General features: G+C 42.6%; 1 protein-coding gene across 1 annotated transcript in view; it reads left to right on the top strand.

Annotated features, from left to right (window-relative positions):
• Positions 1–2,488: 2,488 nt before the first annotated feature.
• The window catches only part of si:ch211-197n1.2, a 28,356-nt gene continuing 18,692 nt past the window's right edge, over positions 2,489–12,152 (top strand). The window contains exons 1-4 of the mRNA XM_045206310.1: positions 2,489–2,517; positions 2,834–2,969; positions 7,655–7,788; positions 10,236–10,479. Coding sequence (XP_045062245.1) covers positions 2,489–2,517; positions 2,834–2,969; positions 7,655–7,788; positions 10,236–10,479 — 543 coding nt within the window. The remainder of the gene's footprint in view (positions 2,518–2,833; positions 2,970–7,654; positions 7,789–10,235; positions 10,480–12,152) is intronic.

Raw genomic sequence — 12,152 nt, 5'->3', positions numbered from 1 at the left:
AAAAGCCTTGTTAAATACCCTAGGAAAAGCAAACACAGACTTACAGAAAGAGAGAGAGAAAGAGAGAGAGAGAGAGAGAGAGAGAGAGAGAGAGAGAGAGAGAGAGAGAGAGAGAGAGAGAGATCCTTTGCATATTGATAAGATCAACCAGAGAGCGTAGTTTAATGGTGCAAAACATGTTGAAAATGTGCAAATGGCTAAATAGATTGTTTTGCGTGTGCATAAGTTACTCGATGAGTAACCTGACACCTTAAGACTTGTGTTGGCTTACCAAGCTAATGTCTAGGCTTTAGTTCAGCGGGCTATCACAGTATTGTGGCGGCAGGAGACCCGGGTGTGTGAGTGCCTGCATGCATGTGGCGCGCTGTTTCGGAGCTGACTTGTGGCCTTGCCCGGTCCTGCTGTGCTGTTGTTGGTGCCCTGGTGTCTGACAGCAAAATTAAGGCAGTTATACAATTTTAAAAACATTACAATACATTCACAACAGATTGTATAGAGCCCCTCGGCCTGGGGCTCTATACAAGATCTCACCTCGTGGAGTTGCAATGATCATGAGAACGGTGAGGAATCAGCCCAGAACTACACGGGAGGATCTTGTCAATGATCTCAAGACCGCATCAAAGGGACGATGGACGGGGCCATGTACCGTCAAATCTTGGGTGAGAACCTCCTTCCCTCAGCCAGGGCATTGAAAATGGGTCGTGGATGGGTATTCCAGCATGACAATGACCCAAAACACACGACCAAGGCAACAAAGGAGTGGCTCAAGAAGAAGCACATTAAGGTCCTGGAGTGGCCTAGCCAGTCTCCAGACCTTAATCCCATAGAAAATCTGTGGAGGGAGCTGAAGGTTGCCAAACGTCAGCCTCGAAACCTTAATGACTTGGAGAAGATCTGCAAAGAGGAGTGGGACAAAATCCCTCCTGAGATGTGTGCAAACCTGGTGGCCAACTACAAGAAACATCTGACCTCTGTGATTGCCAACAAGGGTTTTGCCACCAAGTACTAAGTCATGTTTTGCAGAGGGGTGAAATACTTATTTCTTTTATAACATTTTTGACATGCGTTTTACTGGATTTTTTTGTTGTTATTCTGTCTCTCACTGTTCAAATAAACCTACCATTAAAATGATAGACTGATCATGTCTTTGTCAGTCCTGTGAAATCCATAGATTAGGGCTTAATGCATTTATTTCAATTGACTTATTTCCTTATATGAACTGTAACTTTGTAAAATCTTTGAAGTTGTTGCATGTTGCTTTTATATTTTTGTTCAGTATAAATCGCTGTGAAATATATTTGAATTAACATAAAATATAGTTTTTAAGGCTGTTTGAAGTTGGTGGCCGAAACTGAAAGTAAAATAGTTTCCACCATGGTCCACCATGGACTTAACCACTATGGTTTATGCACTAACCTCTCCACCGTGTTGCAGGGAAATGACATGCAGGGGAGGGGGGAGAGTTGTTGCAATTCACCTAGCTTCCACATGGGTGAGACCTTCTACATGTAGCACCTATAAAGTAATACAATTCCAATAAATAGTTCCTTAAATGTGCTGAGAATGTTCCAAAGCCAAGCAGCTATCCTGCACCATTCCCAGAAAGTTGTGGGAAGGTTGTATGCAAAATAACCACAGGACAACCACGCTCTCACCAAGCTCTAAGAAACATATGGTTCTCAGAACGTTATGTGCTAGCTGGGATGTGTCTGTGGTTGTGTGGAGCCATAGAGTGAGTTGAATGCAGATCTGGGTTGAAATAGCCTTGTCTATCAAATACTTTAGGTGCGCTTGATTTGGCCTACCTGGCGCACTGGGTTTGCACTTTGACTTTTCTATTGATAAAGTTAAATCAAGCGTACCTTAATTATTTGAAAGAAAACCAATTCATTTCAACCCTGATCTGGTAGAATGGATTAGTGGATTGGCTTTTGTAAATTTCCAGCCTCTGCTTCAGACCTGTAGTGTAGTGGGAGTGTCACCTACGGCCCTCTGTTGGTGTAAAGAATGTCCCCCTCACAACACTTTACACAATAAACATGCACACACGTCCACACACACACACACGTCCACACACACACACACATACACACACACACACACACACACACACACACACACACACACAACACACACACAGGTTATCCAATCATTCAGTTACTTGTGATGAAGTCCTCAACCCAACTAGCCTGTCAGCTCAAATTTCAGCTGATTGGTTTTGTCCCAATTGGTCTCCTGATCGTGACCTATGGCGCGTGACCTTTAAAACCTACAGTCGTCCCCGACACTGGCCCTGCCACTGGCCCCGGCCCTCAGCCAAAGGAGCCAAAGGCGGAGGAGTGGCTGGGCCGTTTCTCCAGACAAAAGGAAGGGCGGCAGGGGTGGCTGGGAGGACACACCAGCCCAGCCCATCATGAGTCCAGCCAAGCAGACAGGGAGCAAATTAGGACCAGTGGTTTTTGTCTGCCCTTTCTTTTGGCTCCCTTACATGGTTGACTGGCATGTCAAGTTTGTCAGGTGCCCTCAAACTGTTTGACCACATCACACGTCCTTTCAGGCTGCCTCAAAGCGGTTCATGTCTTCGTTCCTGATTCATGTTGTCGCTTTGCGTATGTGCGTCATTGGGCCATTGAAGCATATGTGTGAAAAAGGTGCAGGCTTGGGGGCCCGGACACAAAGCAACCCCTGCTTTTATTAAGAGACTCACTGCACTGCTACATTCTCCTGTCCTTTAAGACATTCTTCAAGCGACCTTTTCAAGTGAACAGAATCTCCCAGAGCACAAAACAGAGCAATTGAGACTGAAATAATCTCTCTGTTAATTGAATTCCAGGATAGGAGTTCCCAGTCTTTTCGAGGCAAGTCCTGCTGGGAATTTGGGGCGTACCAACGGAGAGCAGGAGGGTCTGAACGCGCAACTCGTGAATGAGGAGAGTGGGATTCTGGGACGGGGACGGAGTGTGGCACAGGTATATGGACTTTTCCTCATATCTTCTCTTTTGCATATTCAACGGTTAAAGGCGCAATATGTAGAAATAGCGCCGTCATTATCTGGTTCCTAAAGTTCTATCACGTTCGCCTAATTTCAGTTTATGTGACAAAACAATGTACAGGTAACCACCAAAATAAAGGAAACACCAACATAAAGCGTCTTAATAGGGCGTTGGGCCACCACGAGCTGCCAGAACAGATTCAATGCACCTTGGCATAGATTCTGGAACTCTATTGGAGGGACGCAACACCATTCTGCCACAAGAAATTCCATAAGTTAGTGTTTTGTTGATGGTGGTGTCTCAGGCACCGCTCCAGAATCTCCCATAACGGTTCAATTGCGTTGAGATCTGGTGACTGAAATGGCCATGGCATAGGGTTTACATCATTTTCATGCTCATCAAACCATTCAGTGACCCCTCGTGCCTTGTGGATAGGGTCGATGTCATCCTATGGGGGACATAGCCATGGTAGCCAAAATAATGCCCTGCCCAGCATTTTTATACATGATCTTAAGCGTGATGGGATGTTAATTGCTTAATTAACTCACAAACCACACCTGTGTGGAAGCACCTGCTTTCAATATACTTTGTATCCCTCATTTACACAAGTGTTTCCATTATTTTGGCAGTTACCTGTATAGTGTAGAGCAGTGGTCACCAACCGGTCGATTGCAATCGACTGGTTGATCTCCAAGGCATTCCTAGTTGATCACCAAACATTTCTGTAAAAAACCCAAAGATAAAGCCTAGCACTCCTATTTTGTATTTATTTGTTTTGCGCTGTTGGTGATAGGTGCACTTGATTCAGCAGCCCTTGCGCCGGGAAGGCTTTTTCAACCATTTCATATGTCTGAAGGTAGAACTCCGCCTACCCGGCAGGCCCAGAGAGCAAATCAAGTGCACTTATAGGCCTACCGCTGGCCAATCAGATAGCTCAGATCACCATGTCTGCACAGTTTCCTCGAGCCATAGACTGTAAAAAGAAGCCTTGAACGCACAGCAAAGTTTATACTGTGAGATTTCTAAACTTTTGACTAGAGAGAGACTCAACGAATACAGCAAAGAGCTGCTGTTTTATGAGTAAATTCATGTTTAAGTAGTTATTCAGCACTGGCAACACTTTGTTCAACACTTTTATAAACCATAAAATGCGCATTCTCCCTACTTCCACTCACGCTACAACCAGCACTGCAGCTGCAATAAAGGAGTATAGCAAAGTGTTCCGATAAGCTTGCATTGTTACTATTAGCGGCTTGTGTGTGTTTTAATATCAAGGAATATTTTACTTTCTCTGGTAATAGGAATAACAACATGAATTGGTGCATGAGGCAGAAATAATGCAGTGCGACTTGAGTTTTCGCCATCAGCTGGAAGACCGTGTCCCCTTTCCTCAGAGGAGGGAGGGAGAGCGGAGGGACGGTGAGTCACGTCACTCGGGTGAGAGGCAGCCTCACCGCTGCTACCTCCATCGACTCAGACTGACCATCAGATGCAGACCATCAGTCCAGTAAAAAAAAAATCTAATTATTATGCTCACTCAGCTGTGCCTCACAAGTAATACAACAAATTATCTATGGCCAGTGTGATCATATACCTACATTTAAAAAATATAATTTCTAAATGGTCTGAGAAGAACAACATTGGCAGGCCAATTTAAGCATAGCCAATGTATTGGGCCTATAGCCTACTGCACAAACCTCATTGCTACAGAACTGTTGAATTGGTTAATGATGCATAGGCTTATGTTTTTTAAGTAATGTTTTTTAAAAAAATCTGCATTTTGACTCAGAAAGTGATATTGACTTAGAAAATGTTGGTGACCACTAGTGTAGAGAATCATTGAACAATCTAAACCACTGTGAAATATATTTTCAATAACCAAAAATATCTTATTTTCAGCTGTTTGAAGCTGGTGTGCAAAACAAAAAGTCAGAAGACTCAAAACCGAAACGGGAAGCATAGAAATAATGCACATAGAACGGTTCTTCACACTTGCTTTCAATGATAATGACATATCTGTAACACACATTCCCATGTGAATTTGGTCGGTTCACCCACAAAGCTACAGTTGAAGTCGGAAGTTTACATACACCTTAGCCAAATACATTTAAACTCAGTTTTTCACAATTCCTGACATTTAAGCCTAGTAAAAATTCCCTGTCTTAGGTCAGTTAGGATCACCACTTTATTTTAAGAATGTGAAATGTCAGAATAATAGGAGAGAGAATGATTTATTTCAGCTTTTATTTATTTCATCACCTTCCCACTGGGTCAGATGTTTACATACCTCAATTAGTATTTGGTAGCATTGCCTTTAAATTGATTAACTTGGGTCAAACGTTTCGGGTAGCCTTCCACAAGCTTCCCACAATAAGTTGGGTGAATGTTGGCCCATTCCTCCTGACAGAGCTGGTGTAACTGAGTCAGGTTTGTAGACCTCCTTGCTCGCACACGCTTTTTCAGTTCTGCCCACAGATTTTCTATAGGATTGAGGTCAGGGTTTTGTGATGGCCACTCCAATACCTTGACTTTGTTGTCCTTAAGTCATTTTGCCACAACTTTGGAAGTATGCTTGGGTTCATTGTCCACTTGGAAGATCCATTTGCGACCAAGCTTTAACTTCCTGACTGATGTCTTGAGATGTTGCTTCAATATATCCACATCATTTTCCTTCCTCATGATGCCATCTATTTTGTGAAGTGCACCAGTCCCACAGCATGATCCTGCCACCCCAGTGTTTCACGGTTGGGATGGTGTTCTTCGGCTTGTAAGCAACCCTTCCTCCAAACATAACGATGGTCATTATGGCCAAACAGTTATATTTTTGTTTCATCAGACCAGAGGAAATTTTTCCAAAAAGTATGATCTTTGTCCCCATGTGCAGTTGCAAACCGTAGTCTGGCTTTTTATGGCAGTTTTGGAGCAGTGGCTTCTTCCTTGCTGAGCGGCCTTTCAGGTTATGTCGATTTAGGACTTGTTTTACTGTGGATATAGATACTTTCGTACCTGTTTCCTCCAGCATCTTCACAAGGTCCTTTGCTGTTGTTCTGGGATTTATTTGCACCTTCCTGAGCGGTATGACGGCTGTGTGGTGCCATAGTATTTATACATGCGTACTATTATTTGTACAGATGAACGTGGTACCTTCAGGCATTTGGAAATTGCTCGCAAGGATGAACCAGACTTGTGGAGGTCTACAATATTTTTTCTGAGGTCTTGGCTGATTTCTTTTGATTTTCCCATGATGTCAAGCAAAGAGGCACTGAGTTTGAAGGTAGGCCTTGAAATACATCCACAGGTACACCTCCAATTGACTCAAATGATGTCAATTAACCTATCAGAATCTTCTAAAGCCATAACATCATTTTCTGGAATTTTCCAAGCTGTTTAAAGGCACAGTCAACTTAGTGTATGTAAACTTCTGACCCACTGGAATTGTGATACAGTGAATTATAAGTGAAATAATCTCTCTGTAAACAATTGTTGGATAAATTACTTGTGTCATGCACAAAGTAGATGTCCTAACCGACTTGCCAAAACTATAGTTTGTTAACAAGAAATTTGTGGAGTGGTTGAAAAACAAGTTTTATTGACTCCAACCTAAGTGTATGTAAACTTCCGACTTCAACTGTATATTCTGTACCTTTAAAGGAAAGATTCACTCATTTTGAATATTGTATCGTATTTGTGCATCTCTGAGTGATGTACTATCGATTCCCGGTGTCATTTCATGTTTTCATGTGTATCTGATCGATTCGCCGTTGATGATTTTCCCTCATATGATGCAAAACGTGCCATACCGGCTGTATTTCTGCCTGCTTGAGCAGCTTTCCTACTTGCGTAGTCAAAATAAGAGCCTATTGTTATTATTATTATTATTATTATTAGCAGCAGTAGAAAAGGTAGTAGTAATACTACACTCTTAGAAAAAAGGGGGCTATTTAGAACCTAAATTGGTTCTTCGGCTGTCCCCATAGGAGAACCCTTTAAATAACCCTTTTTGGTTCCAGGTAGAATCCTTTTGGTTCCAGGTAGAACCCCGTTGCCCTCACGTCGGTAGCCATGAAGTGCTCTGAAAGGCTGATCATGGCTCACATCAACACCATCATGCCGGAAACCCTCGACCCACCCCAACAGATCCACAGATGATGCAATTTTAGTTTGTTTAGTAAATATGTTTTAAACTCTATTTCTTGAACTGCATTGTTGGTTAAGGGCTTGTAAGTGAGCATTTCACAGTAAGGTCTACTACACCTGTTGTTTTTGGCGCATGTGACAAATACAATTTGATTTGGTTTGGGTTCCATGTAGGACCCTTTCCACAGAGGGTTCAACATGGAACCCAAAAGGGTTCTACCTGGAACCAAAAAGGGTTCTCCTATGGGGACAGCCAAGAACCCTTTTGGAAACCTTTTTTCTAAGAGTGTTGTTGTTGTTGTTGTAGTAGTAGTAGTTGTAGCAGTAGTAGTAGCAGCAGCAGCAGCAGCAGCAGTAGTAATAGTAGTAGTAAAAAAATGAGTTTTTGTTAATGAGTGTGATAGATGTCATATGTTTTGCCAGATTCATAAGTTGACACTATTGACATCCATAGAATTCCATTGTGAATTTAAAGACTGTATGGTGTAAATGTCAGATGCGGCACATCTATCTCTTTTCAATAGCTGTTCCAGATCATCAAGGCCCTGGTGAAGAACCACTACCAGGCAGCAGAGCGAGTCTTTGAGGAGCTGGATGAGAAGAACACCAAACGCCTCAGTCAAGAGACCTTCTACCAGCTTCTAAAGAGGAACATTCTGTCTGCTTCGCAAATGGCACCGTATTCCCTAGAAAGTGCACTACTTTTGACCGAAGTAGTACACTATGTAAGGAAAAGGATGCTATTTGTGACGCAGCCCATGTCTTTCTCATAAATCCTGTTAATTATCATAAACACAATATGATCATTGTATCAAGTTACAGTAAAAACTGTATGTGAATATAAATGAACATATATTCACACATAATTTCAATTCACTGGTAAAGGGATGATGCCCTAAATATGACGGTAAAGTCCTATGAATCACAACAAACACAAAGATCATTCCTAAAATGTGAAATGTTTCTCTTAATCGCCTATATATTGTTTTGCTTCACTGTAAAAGAAAGAAAAATGTAACTGTTTAAATGTCTAAGTTTGCTGGACTTAAACATGTTGAGCTGACATGGAATACTTTACTAACCTAGGCAGTTTGTTCACTTTAAGCTGAATTTAAAAAATGATGTTGTGTGAACTTACTGTAGTTATTGAAGTTTGCCTTTGCAACTCCAATAGCTGAGTCAACCCCACAATGTGTTTAGTTTGCTGAACTAATTTAGATCCTCAACTTTGCTGCAACTGAAAATATTGTGTTTTGTTATCTACAGTAATCATTTGCCATTTGACAGACATCATTTTCATCTTTATTTCCACAGAACTGAGTAGTCATAGTAATTCTACATTTGTTTTAATTCAAAAATTTTTTACCTAAGCTCTTTTGATGGAAAAAATAACTCAAAATATGAATAATTTATTGGTGTTTAGACATACTGATATAATAGTCTGTAACAAAAAGGCTTTTAATCTGAACGTTTTCCCCCCTGAATTATACTATTCTTCAGGTAATGTCTTGGGAAATTACTCAAAAACATTATATGCCCCCAGTTCCTGTGAGTTTTTCTCAATGGTGTCACGGAGTTATGGAATGCAGCATACTGCCTCTTTGTCTTACCACCATGTCAAATCACCTGATTCATTTTTAGTACTTCTCAGATGTCACACAACCCTGTCTCTCCTCGTGACACAAGGCCCCTTGTTGTGGCGCCACAAGATAACCAAAGCCACCCTCGCGATACTCACACAGTCACAGGCACTGATCTTAGGGTCGCTTTGGAGACCTTTTGTCCACAAAAACAATGGCCATCAGAAGCAGCACTTTCTCCTGGCAAATGATGCCTTAATTGTGGGAGTTAACAAGCCTGCTCTTTTTTTCCCATGAATAACAAAGCGTTTACTGTGATTTTGTTTTTCTTGAGAGCGCAGGCAGACCATTTTCAAAGGCGTATTGCACGCTTGTTTTGGTGTTCCCATGTCATGCTCTGTTCTGCATTGGGCTCCATGTCTCTCAGAATCCCACTACCAAAGAAGAGTGACAAAGACTAAGAGACTGGGGACACTTTTTCAAAGTTTGGGGAACATTTTGAAAAAATGTATTGTTCATTTATCTGAGTCTTCTTTTGACCCTTTCCCACTTGTTTTCTCCTTTATATCGTTGCCCTCCTTTATCTGTCTATTCATATTTTGACTGGAATATCCCAGTGGCTGCCCTAAATAGAGGTAGTGTTGAATAGGACATCTCCATGGATTTGCATAATCTCGTGGCATTGGGATTCTCAGTGCGGGTGAGCACATTGAGGGTCGTGCCAACTGCGAAAAGGTAAACCCTTCATCCCTTGGCAGGGGGGACCCTCACCCTACCCTTCCAGAGTCTTAGTACAACAACTTAGTAGTCAGAATCCAGAAGGTCCACAGCTAATATACCACATCTAGCCGGTTAAAGCTTTCCCTTCCGAGATACTCCCGCTATCAGTAATATTTTCCACTCAATCCTTTTTTTTTGGGGGGGGACTTTTTTATATATATATATTTTAGGCTTTGTCATTAGATTTTTTTTTATATCTCACATATATCCATCTACATGGGCTATATAAAGATAGAATAACGAAAAGTTAAATGATCTGGGTCAAATGAGTTCAACTTATTTACTCATCAATGACATATTCTCATGGAGCCGAGAGTCAGGGAGTATAACGGTGTAGACAAGTTTTTTATATATATTTTTTTACATTTCTTACAGACCCATTCATGTCTGCTCTCTTACAGTGCTTCCCATTCTTTGGCCTCCGGTCGATGCCAACAAGGCCTAAGATAGCTGCTTGCTCTCTGATGGGAAACTGTTGCTTATGTGTTGGGTTGGCTGCCAAGTTTTGGCATTGTTATTGGTGAAGTGGGGAGTGGGGGGATGGGTGGGGGAGTGGGTGGGTGGGTGGGGGGCAGAGTAGGCAAGCAAAAAGGGGGCCCTTAAACCCTGTGAGATAGTAGTTATTCATCTATATGTAGTGGGAATTGTCCCCCTCTTCTTTATCCATCCCTTTATCTCCCTTTTCTCACTCTCTTGTGCTTTCTCTCCCTCTATGTCTCTCTCTTTTCATCTTTTCATCCTGCAGATTTGACATCCACCCCGAAGTGAGCCGGGGGGAGATCCTACATCTTTGGGTCACTTTGATTACCAACCAGGACAGGACGCTGGATTTCTTGCAGCTTGCGCGCCACTTTGGCTACTCTTCCAAGTCCTCATGCTTTCCCAACGCCAAGCGCAGCCCCCCGAAGAAAGGGGATGAGAATCTCCGGCAGTGCTCCAGAAAGCTCCACTGTGTGTCTGAAATACTTGCAGACGGCATGCGTGCCAAGGTAGGGGTAAGGGGGCAGGGGTGGGAAGATAAGAGCGGGGGTAGAGGGGACTTACAAAACAAACAAGGGTAAGCCCCTATCGCCTTCAACACACACACACACAACACTGTGCTACCCGCGTCTGTCTAATGGGAGCTCAATTGGGAGCTTGTTTAAGGTTACAGCACAGTGTGTGTGTGTGTGTGTGTGTGTGTGTGTGTGCGTGCGTGCATGTGTGTGTTAGGGGGACTGTTGGGTGGGTGGGTATGAGAACAGGGGGCCATGGGAGTTCCCTAGGGGGACTTGCTGCTCACACTCACCCAGCAGAGAGAGCTTTGTCCTTCACGTGGGAGAACCAGAGGACCTCCACTCCTGTCTCCCTATCACCATATCCCCACTCATGTGAGCTTGGAGGGGGAGGCCACTCAGCTTTGGTGCAACTCCAGAGAACCTCCCAACTGCCCCATTTCGGATCATCATTCTTCCCTTCTACCTTCCCTGTGATCATGATAATAATAATCATCCCACTTTAAACAAACCACAACTTTTAAGGATTAATGAAGCCTTTATAACCCCTTTTTAAAAGGAGAGTGGAATTCCATTTTCATATTTTCCAGATTTGAAATGACTGAGGGGGAAACAGACAGATTGGACAAACAGCTTGAAGGGTTAAAGCTGGGTTTGAACCTTGATCTCTGGTGGGGAGAGTGGTATAGGCTACATACTGTATATGTGTCTTGAGCCAGGAGATTTACCACTAGACCACCGGCTCTGCACACCATAAACCATTTATAAGACCTACCGTATATAGATGCTTCCAAACTCTTCAGAAGCAAATATCATTCCGAATTGGTATTAGATATAACCAGAGGTGTGGACTCGAGTCATGTGACTTGGACTCGAGTCAGACTCGAGTCATGAATTTGATGACTTCAGACTCGACTCGACAAAATGTACAAAGACTTGCAACTCGACTTGGACTTTAACATCAATGACTCGTGACTTGACTTGGACTTGCGCCTTATGACTCGAGAAGACTTGCTACGAGGACTTGTAATGACTTGCAAAGGCTTGCTAAGAGGACTTGAAATGACTCGAAACTAAAATGTAGGACTTTGGACTCGACTTGAGACTTGATGGCTTTGACTTTTGACTCGACTTGGGACTTGCCTCATCTTTGACTCGACTTGACTCGGGACTCGAGGGCAAAGACTTGAGACTTACTTGTGACTTGCATAACAATGACTTTGTCCCACCTCTGGATATAACGTTGTGGCCACCGCCCCTGTCTGTGGGGAAAACAACCTGTGGTTACCTAGGTTACCCCATTGGCTCACAGCAACAACAAAAATATTGTTGTCTACTTGTTTTAGTCATTTACAAAACTACATTTAAGAAAAGTACAGCATGTCTAAAGATTACTTTTCAACATTGCCTGCTCCCAGGCGTTCTCACTACTTAGAAAAACATAATATTATAGGGCTTCCCTCATGCCCCTTTTCATGACGATGCTAGCAGCCACGTGAGTGAGTGAGTGCTAGCTAGCTACCAACTGGAACATTAAGCTAGCCAAGACCAAAAACACAAACAAACGGACTATACAGCTAAAAGTAGTGAGTCCAGTTACAAACGGACTATACTAAACAAGTTAAATGTCTTACCTGTGATTAAATAATTTCCACACACATAGCTAC

Source organism: Coregonus clupeaformis, chromosome 22 (assembly GCF_020615455.1).
Source record: "Coregonus clupeaformis isolate EN_2021a chromosome 22, ASM2061545v1, whole genome shotgun sequence".
NCBI classification, from domain to species: domain Eukaryota; kingdom Metazoa; phylum Chordata; class Actinopteri; order Salmoniformes; family Salmonidae; genus Coregonus; species Coregonus clupeaformis.
The sequence above is the reverse complement of the archived record's forward strand: the minus strand, read 5'-3'. Positions and strand labels throughout refer to the sequence as shown.